The sequence below is a fragment of the Hydractinia symbiolongicarpus genome, chromosome 13 (assembly GCF_029227915.1).
Source record: "Hydractinia symbiolongicarpus strain clone_291-10 chromosome 13, HSymV2.1, whole genome shotgun sequence".
Classification (NCBI taxonomy): domain Eukaryota; kingdom Metazoa; phylum Cnidaria; class Hydrozoa; order Anthoathecata; family Hydractiniidae; genus Hydractinia; species Hydractinia symbiolongicarpus.
In genome coordinates, this window is record NC_079887.1 from 6348014 (window position 1) to 6366682 (window position 18669).

The following is an 18669-nucleotide window of genomic DNA, read 5'->3' on the forward strand; positions in this document are numbered from 1 at the left end:
ATTTTAAGAAAATGAAAAAAAGATATAAGAAAGAGACAGTCTGCTTCGCTTCGGTTTTTCCTATTTAGTTGATAAAAAACTTGTTTCCGTGAGATACGGCAAGAGGCATGCTAAACCGGGGGAGGGTATTATTTTCAGCCATTACATCTGTATGCGGCTTTTACATGAATAGAAGTTAAACCCCCATTTTGCCGTTTTTTCAATTTAGTAAATTCTACACTTGCGGAGACAATGCATGAGCCATAAGAAAGTGACCAAGGATCTTGTGCCTTGAACTCACTTACACAAGCGTATTATAACATAGGATCAACGTTTCGATGTTCAGTCAGTCAGTCTACCGAGGATGAAAAGGTCGTACCATCAGTAATGATTGGGGGATTCAAAATTTATTGTAAAATTACAAAAATGGCCAATTTTTGAGATGTGTCATTGTGTGAATGTATTAATACTTTCTATTCTATCTGGTGCTACACTAAATAAAAAAGCGGTGTTAACAGGGCTAAGTAATCATTTTGTTTTAAAAGAACAGTCACTTCTTTTTTATAAACAGCCATTTCTTTCTCTCCCCGACCACATATCAAAAATATGTACTAGTTATCGCACCGTGCACTGTACAATTATGGCCTTTCTTTTTTTGTATAATATAACGAAAAAAAATATATGTTACATTGTACGAGACTTGCAATAACTACTTTAGCATTAGTTTGAAAAATCTAGAAACATTATTCCAAAATCGAACAACCAAATAATTTTATATTCTTTTCATCAAAAATGTTTTTTTTTTCAATTTTAATCAAAGGCGGGAACAATTGAGACTTTTTTTAATGAAACAAACAACAATCGAATATCTGTTAAATATTTGTTGTTGGTTTTCTCAGACTTGGGCGGTCATATTTCGATTTGAAATGTAAGACATTGTAATTATTTTCTCCTCTTAGCCAATCACATGGAGATATTTTTTGTGAAAATAATGTATTTTTATGAAAAAATCATAAATTTCTTAAATTACAAAATAGAGGAACTGTACATAAAATGACACGTGAATAACAACTTTACGTGTTTTGACTCAATATTATTTTATATGGGTTTATCACGTTGGTTCCATACTCTCTATCCAATTGTAGTTGAAACTGTTCGCTTTTATAATGATTATAACCGTCCCATCATAAAAAATCCCACATCTGCCAATTGGAGTCTCTAAATGAGATGTTAATTATATTATTTGACAACTGTAATATGCGAAGCATTTAGAGGAAGACAAGGTTAATTGAATTTCTTACACAAGCCAACCACATGAGCTTAATGTGAATAAAATTCGATTAGCATTAACCACGTTCGCACAAGGAAGTACACACCTTGATAACAAAACACGCAGCCCAACACTAGAGTCAAGCTCTATGAGAGCGTTTTGTCACCCTAACGTTACGGTTTATCAGTCACGAGATCATTTCATAAAAGCAGGTCAGGTTACACATTTTCGTGAACATCCATATAGAAAAAGAATACAATTTTATAACAGAAAATATATACTTTTTTGTTCGTTTGTTTGTTTTTGTTGGTAAAATTTATTTGACAATGTTCTGTTTATTTATTTTTAAACCTCTCTATTTACCAACTAACACAAGCCCTTCAAAAGCATACGAAAACATTCTAATTTCTTTTTTTTTCTAATGAAAAAGCTAACGTTCTCCGGCGATTAGGGAAAGCTTTATTTTCAAAGTTGAAATGCCTTAACTGGCAGATAATATAGATAGCCACAACTGATGTCATTTCCCCAATATAGATGGATTTCTTAAATTGCTTAGATCAATTATGAAATGAATCCTTCACATCCGTTCGTTATTATTTAAATCTATTTAAGTGGGATGTGCTGTTTCTCTGTGTGTCCCAAAATTATAATCTAATAGATGCATATTAAAATTTCCTTATCATTATTTCTCGTTGCTATGTAATTAACCTTGGTAGTATGGCTATAAAAAGGATGCAAACAGATTCAAAAGCAGTAGGAACGGCGAAACAATGATGAATACTATTTTAATCTATCTAGCTACTATCGTGGTAGCAACAGTAAGTATTCTTCTTACCATTTTTGTGTTTTTTTGTCTGGTTTCAAAAATGCTAAACTGAATTCTTGTGTAAAATTTGTGAAAAATGCTTTTTCTCTCTGTAGGAAGCTTATTACACTTGCTTTCAACTAAAGACATGGACATCTGCTAAGTCTGGTATCCATACTATCAAACTGCCGTCAGGTGCTTACAAGGCTTACTGCGAAATGTCCCTAAACGGGGGTGGGTACACCTTCATATCGTGGGAAATGTTTAATAAATTAAGACAAGCTGATTTCAAGTATTTGTTTCGAATCAACCGAGACGTTCTGTTGCGACTTTCGAAACCAGATGGTACTCAGCCTTACACAGTCATTCGGCAGTACAAAAATACCGGTGGATTATCGTTAGATATCAACAAGTTTACCCCTGGCAATAAGCCTGTGAATGCTCACCTAGGAAGGTATCTTTACTTAAATGTCCTCCGTTCAGGCATCGCTGACAAACAAACGACCGGATTCATCTCTAACAACAAATTTATCCGATATCGAAATTGTCATTACAACACACGTGGTTATTTTGCCTTCTTCTTCAATCAGAATGAAAGGCGCCCTTCCACTTATCATAAAAATAACTTAATATACGAACGACAAGGCGTAGCAGTGAATTGGAGAGCAAGTGCGAAAAGACCATATTCTGCGCGCAGAATGCCGTTCAATTATTTCTTCTTTGCTGAACTTCACTTCGGAGGGTGTGGTACGTACACTTCAAGCGATCGATGGATGACATCAAGATATCCCGCTCATGGAGTAGCAATTGGAGTACGTTAACCAAGCCATTAAACATCATTATCATCACTATGGATATTCTGTTGTTGTTACCATTATTTAAAACATATCTCCATGTCAATGTACTTTAGCTGCAATAGGTAATTATAATGATTTCCTTATGCAAAACAGAGACTCTTTTCTTAAAGGTACCAATATGTAAATTATTTCCCAATAATAATAATAATGATTTTAGCCACACTTTGCTTTCCTAACTCGTGCGGACATTTTACCCTATGTCGTCCAGGACTTATCGAACATGAGTGGGCCGGAAGGCCCCGCCCTTTGTAACTTTTAATAGGCTTACCTAAACGGGATAAAATTTAGTTATACAAAGTCATCAAAGGTTAAAAATAAATTTTTACTAATGTCAGCACTTTTCCCGTGACGTCACTGGAAGCTTAATTATTCAAAACACCGCTGTGGGCTTAAAACCTACCTCATTTTGTTCTGGATTGACATTTAACATTCTATTCTAAGTTCTTTATAGCCAGAAAAAAGTTAAAAATTGGTTGGTGTGAAATATCTTAGCGGAGAGTAGCGGAGCCTATTTCCTCATTATATAAGCCAAATATAAGGAAAAAGAAGTACGATGGAGAGTATATAGCATTTCTATGCGATTTCGTCCCTATACATCCGAATTATAAAAATTCAAACAAAAAATCACAGTAATCCAGCAATTTAATGTGGTCATTCTTTAGTACAGTTTATAGTAAGCGAGACAACGTGTTTATCAAGGAGCAAAGCGATGGAGTGTTTGTTGTTTTTTAAAGATGGTGCCAAGCGGAAAATGGGGACGAACTGATATTTTCAAGAAAACGAAAGAGGGAAGTATGAATAGCTACCTAGTATATCACTATTTTTTACATGTAATGAACCTCTTCTCACCCACACCTAACTAGCAAATAACTACCAACATATGTGGCAAAATAAGCTGGTATAACACTACCAAATTGGCTAGCTAGCAGCATCAACTAGGTAGTTAAGCAGCACAAAACTGTTTTTCTCACTAGCTACTTATCTGACATAAAACTGGCTACTTGGCCGGCATAAAATTAGCTATGTAGCTAGATTTAAATGATCCTTAAGACATATTTTCTAGTCATACACATACTGCACAATGAGTTAATTATGCTCTGATTGGAAAAGTACCATCAAATATCTACAATTATCCACAAAATATGTTGGTTCTAACAATTTTAGACAAAAAAACTAAGAACCAAAAGTTTAGCCAAATCAGCAAAAGAACATTGGTATAGACATATATTCTTTTTAGCAGAAGAGCCTGGACTTTTTTTATAAATAAAAGAATAAATGCAACCTCCATAATGTGTTTTTTGCAACCTTGTCCATAGTATTTATTTTGAAAGATATAGTGAAAATGGAAGGTTATGTAGAGCTATCACTATTTTTCACTTTTAGGTCATTCACACCCCTAAAAAGCTCTCTAACTAAAGCATAAAACATAATTTAGTGGCTCAGATTTTCTAGCTAAATAAAGAGGGTGCCGATAAGCCGGCGACTTTTCGAATTAAATTGACGGTTGTCGGCCGAAACCGCCCGCACTTTCCCGAACACGCCCGAACTCGCCCGGAACATTCCCGAAATGCAACACCTTGTAACATAAACATGGCGGACGACAGTTAAAAGAATGCGTTTGAAGAGAAAGGAGTTAATAAAGTTTATATATAAGTTATTTATCAAGTAAATCTTATCACAAATCATAAAAAACAGTTCTTTTAAGAACTTCGCTATCACATAGTTAGTTCATTTTAATTTTTATACTTTTTTAAATAATTCTTCGAGAGTCATTTGTGGTGAATCTTTTTTTTTTCGGGCATTGTTCGGGACTATGCGGGTTTTTTCGGGCAAATACCTGACCTTTTTTTCAAAAAGCCGAACTCGCCCGAAAACGCCCGCACTTTTTACGGCGTATGCGGCTTATCGGCACCCTCGTGCTAAATATACCAAACTAGGTGCCATATTTTTTAGTAAAAAGACTTTGACAATATATAAGATGCACATGTAAAGTTTTTCATATATATATAATCATGCCCTGTTGGTCTAATGGCTATGACACTCATGCAAATGAGAGATCCAGGTTCAAATCCTGGACAGGGCTAGGAAAAACATAATTATCTTGCACTTACAACAACCAGGTAAATGTTTCGCCTTTTTCGTGGACTTCTCTAATTATTTCTATATCTTGACTTTTTAATGTTGTTGTCATTGGAACCAAGTTAACTTTTAATCTCAGATTTATTAAAAATTGATAGTTTTTTTGGCGTTATGACCGATTGTTTAAATATTTGTATTGGCACATAATTCTGCTAACATGATTCACTGTATATATATTGACCGGATATAAATTTGAGAGCTTTGTTTGAGCTACTGAATTTAAAATATTTGCATCTCAATATTTTCTATACTCCTGGATTAATATGATACATATCTTAGATATATCGAGTATACGAATCTTTGAGTTGTAGGGGGATTCTCTATTAAGGTGCCTGCCCCTGCCTTGCCGTTCCCTTGCCTTGCCTAACCCTGCCTTGCTGATTCCTCTTCCTGTTTCCTTGCCTGCCTTTGCCTACCCTTTCTATGCCTTTTCTGGTGCCTGGCTTTTATGCCCTTGCCTGTGCCTCTATGCCTTGCCTACCCCTGCCTTGCTGATTCCTCTTCCTGTTTCCTTGCCTGCCTTTGCCGTGCCCTTTCCTTGCCGTGCTTTGCCTTGGCAACCTCTCCGCAACACTTTCTATATTGATTACATATTGATATAAAGAATGTTGTATGCTCTAAGGATAATTCTGGGGGAAGTTATTATATTCCATCGATTGCATTGATTGAATAAAAATTTAAGGGAGGGGTGTTTCAAGTAACTTTCTTCCCCAGTAATGGGGTATAATGAAAATCTTAATCCTCCATCCCACCCCCACCCCTATCAACCATTACGTTAAATATCTACCTACCACGTCCACCCTAAAAGTTGAGACTCGAGAAACTAGTAGCTAAAACCATCATTGATTGCACAATTTAAGTCAATTTCTTTTACAAAAGAATAAAACATGAATTACTCACTAGGTGAAAGAAAAATACCTGAATCAAAAAATGGTGTAAATATTGAATAAAGACGATTTTTGCACGAAATATACGTATTGTGAAACTTACCAGCATTACGCAACTAGTACTACTTTAACACCCTTTAACTCTCTGTCCTCTAACGCTTCACAACAAATTCTAATTCCCTCGTCAGAGCACTACGTAATAACTGAGCGTGCACAGTGTAATGATACAGAAATCTTCACCTCGCACTCGAGGTTAAGATTTTAAAGTAAATACGCCAACCAGAGATTTTGCAAGTCTTTGTTTAAATAACCACTTTGTCTTTATTCAATATCTATATGAACATGGTAAGTCAATATATTTTATTATATTACGGAGATAATATGCGCGCGTAGAAGCTGAAGATGAAGATTTTCAATTCATTTTTCCAAACCTTGAAAGACTGCAGAAGAATTAGAATTTAATGTATCACATTAGATGAAGAAGAAGTTATTTGTAGGGATGAAAAAATGAAAAGAAATAGACGCTATAATATTAATGTGTTAAAAACCAGTTATGTACAAGTGGAGAAGCTGAGAAAGATAGTATTTAGAGTTATAGGTAATAGTAAATCGAAGACAGATGAAGTGAAAAATTTATCAAAAAAGATTTAAAAGGAGATAATAAGAATATTAAAGTTTAATCTGAAATAGCTAAATTAAAATCTTTCACTGAAATGACAGACAATAAACTAGATTCGGTATAAATTAACATCGTCCATTACTGTACATACACTAGTTATTCCCTAATTTTTTTTACGTGGTAAACCGAACCTTCTCTTTTCTTGAGGTACCTCATTTTCTTCAAAAAAATTGCTTAATTCACACTAGTACATATTTTCACTTTTGATGCGTACTTCCGCTGTAGCAAAGACGCTATTTTTTGCCAGGTATAATATTAGCAAAGCTTTCTACACAATGGAATTTTTTACCTTGAATTTATCCTGAGCAATTTCATGTCTTTGATTCCCGGCAGCCGGCTACAATCGAACGCATTTAAGCAGGAGCTTCGATTAAACAACATTGTGGAAAGGACGTCTTCACTTTGGACAAAGTCTAAGTTATTTCTTTTCGACATTAAAGGACGTGCTACAACGATATTGTAGCGAATATGCTTGGCAGAAAAAAAAAAGTAACGTTGATAATTTATTGCGTGGAGAGTTATTTCATAGTCACAGAAAAATTATTGGCAATCACTTAATTCTTGTGGGGTCAATGATCTCACTAGGAAATTAAATCGGACATGTAAGGCAAATTTAAGACGGGTTTTTACGAAGAGAATCGGAGCGGTATCCATCGGCAATGTGTATTTCCAGGCCCTACTTTTTAGCAGCAAATTTTGTCTCGAGAAATTCGAAAAATGTTTTTAAATTTTAATCCTTCTTTAGCGAAAGGGACTTTCACTGCACTGCAACATCATTCGCCTTGTTTTTATCATGGCAAGCTATGTTGCATTTTATTTACCTGTGTACTGTTTATAGTGTAGATGTGAAAATTTAAAGGCATAATCTGGTACGATGACAGAGAAGAGAGTGTTTTTTTATTGAAGGCTCTGACACTGCAGGGAATCTGTAAAATCTCACTCGTTTTATGGGACTAATTCTATGGCAAAACGAAGTTCCATCAAATCCAACGAGTCAGGTAAGACTAAAACTGTATACTATATGTAAAGTGGTAGCCCGTTTGTGCACAACCATTCAATTTAGCTGGGAAAATCACCAAGTCAAGCTGTTGATGTAGTTTTCCAAAGGTTTTTTCGTTCGTGAAAAAGTTTGTAGAAGTTCATATTGGCCCTTTAAGTGGTTTTTAACTTGATATCTTTGCTTGTTGACCGCCAGACACAATTTTCTTTGACAAGAGAGAATTTTATGCATGTAAAACGCAGCGATATCAAAAAGAAAATCTTCAACTTAGGGCTTGATGTCGAAAAAAAATTTAAATAAAAAAGGTCCTAATAGGTAAAATATTAGATTACAGCTACAGTTGCCTCGCGGTAACTCGAAACCGGTTAACTTAACTTTTATATATCAAACCATTTTCTTGGGTCCCTTAAACTTTCGTTAATACTTCCCTATAAAATTCTCGAACTGGAACCACGGATAACTCGAACATTTGTTAACTCGACCTATTTTTCGTTTTACTCTCATTATTAAAACAAAAATTGAAATTTCTGTTAGGAACCAGTCAAAGAAATTTTGTTAATTGGAATATTTTAACATAGCTTTTTCTAAAGAAGCATCTTTCTAATTCGGCTGTATTTGCATTATTGAAAGAAAATTAGGCAAATTGAATTAAAATGATCCAAAATAATCCAAAACAAATGTGTAAAACATTATTGGAAAAAATAATGTCAAATCCTTTCTTTTTGCTTTTGTTAGTTACTGTGTCAAGTGTCATAGTCAACATTTTTTCTATATGAGGGTAAAATTACCCCCTCCCCTCTGTCTCTAACCAAGTAAAACGAGATGCAAAATATCATCATCTAAAAGTGGCGGTAATATATGACGATTTCGTGATATTTTTGATCATGGTTCATATTTTTAAATTTGTTTGTTACTCTCTTAATTTCATTCTGCAATCGTTTAAAAAGCTTAGAAGCCACGCTGTGACGCGTTAACGTCGGTGTATATTCTAAAAAGAATTTTGTGCAATATTTTTCATGAGCGGTGTTGCATAATATCTTTTACATCTTTCATTCTCATGAAGTCGTTGTCGTATTTAAGTAAATCAATTTTTAGGTGCGTCTACTATTTATGTTTTGAATAATATCGTCGCATTAACGTCAAAAAGGTAACTGTGGATAACGACGAGTGTTTTTTTTCTAGGACGATGATTTTCTGTGGACGCTTCCATGGGATTACTACTAGTATATTGTGAATCAAGTATACAATCGAATGCTATACGATGAAGGTAACAGGCATTCCAATTTCTACAAGATTAATTCAATGTTTTAACATGTCTCTGCTGACGACAGCAAAACCCTATATCTCATTAATCGTTTACAGAAAGCACATAATCATACATATATTCGTGATCAGCGCTTTAAGCTCTACACAATAGAGACAACGTGAAAACAAGATTCTAAATTTTTATTTATTTTTATCCTGCCTCAGTAGATTTTTCCACGGGCTTTATTGACTAGTTATACTTAAACGCAATTGCCAAAGCAGTCCGTTAATTCATCCGCAAAATGGAGTATGGATGAGGGAGTTCTGAGTTTACATTTTTCAACTACATTTGTCTTAGTAATTGTTTATATAGAAAAAGAAACGTTATTATAACGTTAACAATAAGAAGCCGGCATGCAAGACTTGTTTAAAACTATCAGTTAATATATCTTAAGGTAATTGTAAAAATATTTCTTCTTTGAAAAAAAAGAAAGAAAAAATAAGTAAAGCAAGTTAAACCTCATATTCTTCATCTTTTTTATTCCCTTTCAGAATTCGAAGTACATCAGTTTAAAAAATCTTTTAAACAGACTTCTTTAAATTAAGGTACATTTATTTAATATATATATTTATGACAGCACTAACTCGTAATATTCTCCAATGTGGCTACTTTGTTTGATTTTCTGGTCCCTAAAGAACTCAACTCATTGCCTGGTTTGCTGCCTAATCGACCGTGCAAATAACTACAAATAACATGAAAAAATATATAAATATTCATTCTTTTGAGAAAGTGAGAATAACTTGATAGTAATACTTCGAGTTGTTTTTAAATTCTTTATATAACATATATATATAAATATATTTAAACTCAAAACTTTATTGTATGACACCAATTACTCACAATTATCGAAAATGAAATCGTATCGTATTCTTTCGAGGTATTCATCATCTGAAAGTTTTCTTAGTTTGTCCTTCTTTTCCCTAACAAATAAATCAAGCATTTCACAGCCACGTGGGACAGATTTCGTATCCTCGATTTCAATTAACATTTGCGCTATAGAGCGAAGTTCATCTGTAACTATTTGAGTGTCCTTCGTATCAGAAAGTTCTGATATATATTTCATTTTCCGCAAAACGTTATAATGCGGTATAAAAAAGCTTTCTAATTTTTTCTCCACAAAACACTTCTGTAATACCAGCAGAGCTTCCAGTACTCTCGCAGCAACATGCTTTAGCAGCCAATCATCAGCCGACGAGTACTTCTCAAACATGAAATAAAACACTGTCTTTATGTGATATGAATTCAAGATTGGATACTTTGAACCCTTTTCAGTTGAAGCAATGTGTGTTGTGCAGTTATCACGAAGGTATTTAACAACCCTTAAACAAAGCTTTTGAATGCTGTCATTAGAATATAAATTTATTAATGATTTTTCAGCAAATGAGAACGATATTCTGCAGGTACTGCCACTCCGAAAGATAGCGTAATGAATAGTATGGTTACTCTTGACTTGTTCAAGATAGTCATGTGGCATGCTGTTTTTTATCATACCACCAGAACCCAACCAAAGTGGAGCCAAATTATAAATTGGCACTGCTAAAGCAATATCAATACTCACAAAAACATCACCCTTCTCCAACACGTACGTGAAAGCACTGTGGTGCTGAAAGAAATCTAAAACCATTAGGGGAGTCCGCAAGAACTTATTTTGTTTTAATGTAATATGCTGAGGTAAATGATTTTGGATTTCGTCTTCTATAATAATAGCTAGACTTCGCAAAATTATTGAAAAATCGGTTATATTCTCTTCGTCCTCTTCACTTGCACTTGCGGTTTTGTTTCTGTTTCGACAATGATGTATATCTTCACTTAGATCAATAAATTGACCATTGGCGTTATCTGCATCACTTGCACCTGACTTTTCTAGACTATCCAGCTCCATTTCTTCTCTCTGTTTGCTTTCACCTTTATTTTGTGAAACATCTGGTGTGACTAGAATCGGTATATCATCGACGAAAGAGAGATCGTCGATAACAAATGACAAGAGCTGTTTCTGACTTCCAGGATGGCTGAAAGTTATTAAATCTTGCAGGCTCGTAAGTTCAATCATAAAATCAAATTCATCTAGTTTGCCTATTTTTAAACCTTCGTATACACTGCCTGTGTGGTGAAGTTTACAACCAGAAAATAATTTAAACTTTTGTTTTAAAACTGTTACAACACTAAGAATAATCTCCTCGATTTCTGTTTGAAGATTGATCATTTCGCATGTTGGGGGTTGAGTATAATTTAGAGCAAACTGCACAAGGCAATCATTTAAGCATTTCCAGTCCCGATCAATAAGTGCGACAGGTGTGTGCTGTCTCCAAGCAAGATTCTAAAAAATGAATATAACGCTTTATTATTTTATTAATTATAGTCGTTGATATTATGCAATGTCGGAAAATCCAGTTGGTTGTTGACTATTCTCTTGCCGCTCAGAAATCAAATTTTGATTAAGCATCATTTAGTATAACTAGTCGTTAGCCCGTGGAAAATCCACGGGCTCGCCTGTCCTTTTTATAACACTTCTCACTATTGCGCAGCTAGGCTACCATCTTGCGTGACAGACAGACAGACAGACAGACAGACAGACAGACAGACAGACAGACAGACAGACAGACAGACAGACAGACAGACAGACAGACAGACAGACAGACAGACAGACAGACAGACAGACAGACAGACAGACAGACAGACAGACAGACAGACAGACAGACAGACAGACAGACAGACAGACAGACAGACAGACAGACAGACAGACAGACAGACAGACAGACAGACAGACAGACAGACAGACAGACAGACAGACAGACAGACAGACAGACAGACAGACAGACAGACAGACAGACAGACAGACAGACAGACAGACAGACAGACAGACAGACAGACAGACAGACAGACAGACAGACAGACAGACAGACAGACAGACAGACAGACAGACAGACAGACAGACAGACAGACAGACAGACAGACAGACAGACAGACAGACAGACAGACAGACAGACAGACAGACAGACAGACAGACAGACAGACAGACAGACAGACAGACAGACAGACAGACAGACAGACAGACAGACAGACAGACAGACAGACAGACAGACAGACAGACAGACAGACAGACAGACAGACAGACAGACAGACAGACAGACAGACAGACAGACAGACAGACAGACAGACAGACAGACAGACAGACAGACAGACAGACAGACAGACAGACAGACAGACAGACAGACAGACAGACAGACAGACAGACAGACAGACAGACAGACAGACAGACAGACAGACAGACAGACAGACAGACAGACAGACAGACAGACAGACAGACAGACAGACAGACAGACAGACAGACAGACAGACAGACAGACAGACAGACAGACAGACAGACAGACAGACAGACAGACAGACAGACAGACAGACAGACAGACAGACAGACAGACAGACAGACAGACAGACAGACAGACAGACAGACAGACAGACAGACAGACAGACAGACAGACAGACAGACAGACAGACAGACAGACAGACAGACAGACAGACAGACAGACAGACAGACAGACAGACAGACAGACAGACAGACAGACAGACAGACAGACAGACAGACAGACAGACAGACAGACAGACAGACAGACAGACAGACAGACAGACAGACAGACAGACAGACAGACAGACAGACAGACAGACAGACAGACAGACAGACAGACAGACAGACAGACAGACAGACAGACAGACAGACAGACAGACAGACAGACAGACAGACAGACAGACAGACAGACAGACAGACAGACAGACAGACAGACAGACAGACAGACAGACAGACAGACAGACAGACAGACAGACAGACATTGTATAGTATAATATAGATAAGGAGACATGAAGATTATTGCTTTGTTATAATTTCACCCTTTTTATTTTTTCAGTTACACGTCTTTTCTTATAAGAAACAATGTCTTTGCACTTCCGGCTAAAACATTGGGGAAATTGGAAGTATGCTGACAGTGATCTTGCTAAAAAAAATTCCAAGATACAAAACATGGGACTGTCCCCATAAACTGAAAAATCTCGTGTAACGTTAAAAAACATCCAGTTTACCCAAATAATGTTTCTTGCAAAATCAAATCGAGCACTGTTGCTATGCTTTTTAAAAGATTTGGGAACCTTAAAAACCACGTTAAGTTTTGTTACGATCTCTTGTACGAATGGTAATAAAAAAATGACTGCTCGAAGAAAAGGGTCTTTTTATTTATACCGCCAAAAATAAATATTATATACAAATATTTTTATTACCTTTGTGCTCTCGGGTGTGCTCCACGGAAACAGATCAGGTAGCCAATTTTCATAAGGCATTATTGGTTTAATCATGCGAAAATCAATTTGAGCCAGACCTGAAGGGCTTGCAGAATCGTTTTGTCCTTTAAGTAAATTTGTCAACAGTCCAGTGATATCAATCATATTATCAGTATTGTGGTTTTGTGCTAATTCCATTTTAAGCCCATCTTGAAGCTCTTTCCAATCCTCTGGACCATTTGACTTGTTCTGGTTCTTATTCGTACTTGCATTGTTTTCTTTTACATCTGTTTTTAGATCGACTTCATGTTTCTTATTTTTTTCCATCCCTGAAGACAAACTACATTGAAAATATCCCTCTTAGTTACCTGACTTTTATTGGCTTTAAATGTAGCTACGTTGTGCTTCGTTGTGTTTTCTTTTTCTTCAAAATGTTTTTTTTCTAGCTACTTTTAATCAAAACACGTTAAAGCTACACATAAATCGATCTCTCAAACAAAGCGGTAAACTTTTTTATTTTTTTAATAAAACGTGAACAACAAACTTTTAATTGAGATCAGATTACATTATTGTCAATTTCTTAGAACGACGTGCGGTTACGTAACATTAACTTTGGCTTGTATAAAATTATTTAGTTTATCTAGATTTTTGGGCAGCTAAGTATGAAGGAGAAAATAGAAAAAGCTAAAAGTTGCATTTAAAATTTGTTAAGGAGATTCCTTCTTAAAAATTAATATTTTGGCAAAAACAAAAAGTTCAAACAGCTCCAATTTTCGGTATAAAATATTTACAATTTCTATATATCATATATACATATTTCATACAAGATATCATAACTACATCCAACGAAAAGTAATTACCTCACACATAACGAATAAACATTTCAGTCTACGCGTTCGTGCAAAGAATATGTCGATATAATACCGATCCAGATATTAATAAAAAAATAATAACCCGCAATTCCAGTTGCATCACTTGCATATTCGTATATTTTGTATTTGAGGAGGGCGGAATAAAACTCAAACCAATTGTTCATAAAGCTAATTAGAACATGGTGTGTCAAAAGAGAAAAAAAAAACTAACCAAGAATAAACCGAGCCTTTGACGTGTTAAGATTAAGATTTTTAAAATGCCCTGTGAAGAAGGTCGTCAAACTTTCTGCATGCTTTAAAATTTTATCAAACATTCTGATCACTCCGAACAAAAGCTTCTTTTAAAAATCCTTTAATAATAGCCGTATTCTGTCTGTTTAAAATGGTTGCGTGCAGCTTTTTCGGAAAAATAGCGCGGGGCCCGATTTTTACGGACCTCCTTTTTTCGGTTGGACGCAGCTTAATTTCGGAATCACGCCAGAACCGAATAAACAACATGCTACGGAGGCCATTTCAGTTTGAAAGTGAGGGTGTCAAGTTGGCAGATCTGTTTGACCTTTTTATCTTCTGTAAGATTTTTAATTTTCTAGTATTTCTTTTCTCATGTTAAGGCACATATATTTTTACGTTTTTTTTTAACCACGTACAAATCTTAAATCACCAAATTTAGGATTTTGGCAATAAATGTAGATTTTGAACCAGCTTGGCTAGCTATACTTTAGCTATACCTGTCCTATTCTTTTGAAGTTTTTATTCAGTTTGGTATACTATTATCCATTTGTATTTGGTGTTGTGGCTATCTAGCTAGCCCTTTTTTAGCTACCTCTAACTGAAAAATGAAAGCAGCCAAATACAATTTGGCTACTAACATTCCTAATACTAATTATGCTAAATACAGTCAGGTGACTGCAACTTTTGTTACTGTTATGAAGAATTTTCGGCAACATAAAATTGCTGAGTATTTTTCTTAACTGGAACGGGTAATGCCAGGCTGTTTCCTGATTTTTAAAACCGAAGTTGCGATAAAGTTTTTTGAAAAATGGTGTTACGCTTATACACATGTGCGACACGGTGTATCTGTATAAAGAGCTCAGTCCAGTGTAAGCAACGGGCTGTCTCTTTAATAATGGTCGTATTCCGTCTGTCTGTTCGTGCATCTGTTTGTCTTTTTGTTACGGAAACACGAAATGCGATATATAAAGGACGGGCCACCCCGTGGATTTTTCCACGGGCTAACGACTAGTCTATATTATAATACCCGTATACGTCTGTCTGTTTGTCTGCCTGTCATGCATAAAAAAGTCGAACCCGTGGATTTACGGGCCATCGACTAATATACAGAAAAAAGCAAAACCGAATATGTGTTTCGATTGCGTGAGAGCGCATGTGAAAAAATAATATAAAAAACATAAACTTTATTTTTTTTCATAATTTCTCTGCATAAAGTTAGAACTCTTTATGTTAATACAACATTGTCTAGATAAAAGACAATATTTTATATGACACACATATTCTTACCTAGCTACAATTCTTTAATACATGGCAAAATACATATCATGAAAATTGATTTTTTGTTTGCTTGTTCGTTTGCTTCGCTGAAAAGAAGAAAGAAAAATTTCCCCTGCATAGAGTCTTTAAATTCTGTCTAGCTATAAGGAATTTTGCAAGCAGAAAGAAATATTACGTATTGTAACATAAAAACACTTTAAAACATGCGTCCTTTCAAGTTATCATAAAATTGTTGGTTTTAAAATTATTTTTTTACTTCACTTCATTTTTTCTTCAAAAATTTCCGCAACAGATTCTTTCTTCATCTTAACTAAGAGCCATGCTTCGATAGAAACAGCTAAAGATAAAGGTCTTCCGTTTATACGCGAGAAAATAGTAGATGATTTTTTTATCCAGTGAAATGAGCAATTAGAATGACTCGAATCCAGTGTGATAAAACTTAAGACCGTCGCCGCAACAAAAGGGTAAAACGACATATCACACTACTCCGTATGTGTGATTTAATAAACAAAAAAAATGCTGCTGTAAAATAATAAAAAGAGTTGAGGTTGAACAATCTCCGTTTTTGTGTATGGACAGGTTGGTGATGACGTCATAGTTTGTGTCCCAAATAAGTGGAAATCCACCTAGTCTTCTTTAATATAAAGTTAAAGTACCTAATAATAAAACACAGAATATAAACAGCTAAAAGATAGTATCCATTTAGTTGTGTTTGCGCTCTCTCCGGCTTGCTTTGTTAAAATCAAAAGTGCCGAACTCCGAAAGAATAGAGATCCATTGCTATGAGAGATCAGTTCAACAAATTTAGTAAAGTAACATGTCAATGAAGCTAAAGAAATAATTTGCATCGTAAGATCTGACAGGAATAACGAAAATATAGATGGGGCATTAGAGTTCTGTTTGTATTTTCTGAGTTGTACAGACTGCTCCCGGTCTCAGTATAATCCCGTCGTTGCATGAAAAGTGAAACTTAGTGAAGTGATACATATACTTCCTGCCAATTAAGTGGGCTTTTTTGGCTAACCATTTTAGTAGTGATTTGATTCAATACAGAAAGATTGCGATGGTTATGTTTCAAATATAACAAGAAACCCAGGGGCTTTAGCAATCTCCACAATGAAGACAGTATAACATGAGATATTTTTAAGAAAAATCTATCAAGGTGTTTTGGACTAAATTTTGCCTTTAAGGTGAAACTTCATTCTTTTTTATTTACAAATTAAAAAAGGCTAAATAAATAAAAAACCTACAACGCTATTGAAATCTGTATCGCTGTTTCTTAAGCTAAACATGAACATTAAATGAAAGCCTACGCACGAAGTTGTGAATCTAATTAACTTTTTCACGTCATCTTTAATATTTTTTCTAAGTATAATCAACCCTCTCCCACGAATTCCTTTTATTTTAAGTGGGAGAATATATTTCATAGTGACGCTAAAACCATCATCAACAAAATATGCTTATTTAAAAGCGAAATAAACAAACCTTTTTTTTAAAAGATAAAGACAATGAGCATTAGGAGCTAAATAATTAGCGTCATTTATTTCTAACAGAAACACGTGAAGGGATTAAAATAAAAAGTGGCTAAGCACGTGAAAAAAATACACGGAGAATTGCCCGACAGTTGTTTTTAATATGATTATTGGTATAAATATAATGCGAATTTCGATTTAATAAACCCCCTGACTTCTAAGAAATCGCGGACAGGTCACAGAAATTAAGCTACCATTTTGGACCGACAGACAAAGTACGGCTATTATCATAGAGAAATGCTTGGATAATGCAGTAAATATTGTTTATACTGTCTGCATTAAATATTTTCTAAATTCATGAACGTTTAGCTTTAGGCTTTATCGACAGAGATTTCTATAACCTTCTATGAGAGTCTATGAGAGTCTCTTTGTTTTTGTTGTATATAACAAAGTCAGTTAACTGACTTTGTTATGTCAATAAAGCCGGTATTGGATGGATATTTTTTACAAAGTGCTCTGTTGTGGAATACCGCTTTTTGTTACGTTTAAACGTTAGAGATAAGTTGCTGTATATACCTTTCTGTGCATCCGCAAAACCGGCTCTATAACCATTAGTCCTATAAGTGTTGAAGAAGAAAACATATATCTGCATTTTTTAAAAATAAAAAAATGAGTAAGTAACGCAAAAACAAATTATTCTCCATCTAAACATGAATGGGATGAGGAAAGAGGTGAACAAAAAAAATGTTAAACGATCGAGAAAAGAAAAATTGATAGAAACCAGTCAAAAGCTCGTGGAAAAACTCCACGGGAATTTGTCATCGCTACTCGGAGCTACGATTTGGCCAACTAACTTCTTTCTTCGTTTCTCTCTTTAATTGTGGTGCTATCTTTTTGTTGAATAAACAGCTTCCACTTTCTAGCAAGACAACGCGATATTTATAGCCTTAAGTTAATTTACCATGATCAACATGGATTTGGGAAGTTACCCTCGATACTCTGTTGATAATAAAAATCACACACTCGAAATATAAAAAAATATTTGGACGTTTTTTAATGAACAACAAATACATTGTCCACGGATTTATGTTTTTTTAAGTTTCTTACAGATTCTTTTTATTTTTTACGTGCTTGCTGCTCTGTTCTTTTAGATAAAAAGCCAATTCTGCGTTTTTGGATTGTGCGCCAATCACAATCCATTCTATTTTTGTCGTTGTATAAGACTAATTCCTGGAAGCGGAAAAGTCTCAAAAATTAATACTGTTTTTTATAGTGTCTGTTGTGTGTCTTGCTTATTTTTTTATTTGTCCACTTCAAGCTGGCTGCCGCTATTAAGTTGCTTCATTTCGGTCACATGAATAAGCCACATGAATAAGCGTGTAAATTATATGTTTCAACGACTACTATCTCTCTCTACTGTTAATTTCAATGACTTTTTATTTACATTATTTTTTCTGTTTGGCTATCCTATTTGTTTACCGAAACGATTCTAGTTCAAGTGCTATATTTGCATCATGCGCTTCGTAAAGCGATCGAATAATTTTATACACCTCTAAATTACTTAAACGACATTTGCCACGGCACAGTTAGCTAACCATTTACAAGGAGTATTAACATTAAAAACTCCT

At 35.0% G+C, this 18669-nt stretch overlaps 3 protein-coding genes across 3 annotated transcripts in view; 2 read left to right on the forward strand and 1 right to left on the reverse strand.

Annotated features, from left to right (window-relative positions):
• Nucleotides 1-805: 805 nt before the first annotated feature.
• LOC130624027 (uncharacterized) lies at nucleotides 806-3159 on the forward strand. The gene is made up of 2 exons (XM_057439592.1): nucleotides 806-2067; nucleotides 2171-3159. Exons 1-2 carry the CDS (start codon nucleotides 2020-2022, stop codon nucleotides 2873-2875), a joined length of 753 nt encoding a protein of 250 aa, XP_057295575.1. The 5' UTR covers nucleotides 806-2019; the 3' UTR covers nucleotides 2876-3159.
• A 6025-nt stretch (nucleotides 3160-9184) lies between these two features.
• LOC130623665 (pescadillo homolog) overlaps nucleotides 9185-18669 on the forward strand; it is a 103565-nt gene continuing 94080 nt past the window's right edge. Inside the window, exon 1 of the mRNA XM_057439172.1 lies at nucleotides 9185-9194. The gene's annotated coding sequence lies outside the window, so the exon portion shown is untranslated. The remainder of the gene's footprint in view (nucleotides 9195-18669) is intronic.
• On the reverse strand, nucleotides 9231-13690 carry LOC130623664 (uncharacterized). Its single transcript, XM_057439171.1, has 2 exons — nucleotides 13189-13690; nucleotides 9231-11239 (listed from the first exon to the last, which is right to left on the reverse strand). The coding sequence occupies exons 1-2, from the start codon at nucleotides 13513-13515 to the stop codon at nucleotides 9755-9757; spliced, it is 1812 nt and encodes a 603-aa protein (XP_057295154.1). The 5' UTR covers nucleotides 13516-13690; the 3' UTR covers nucleotides 9231-9754.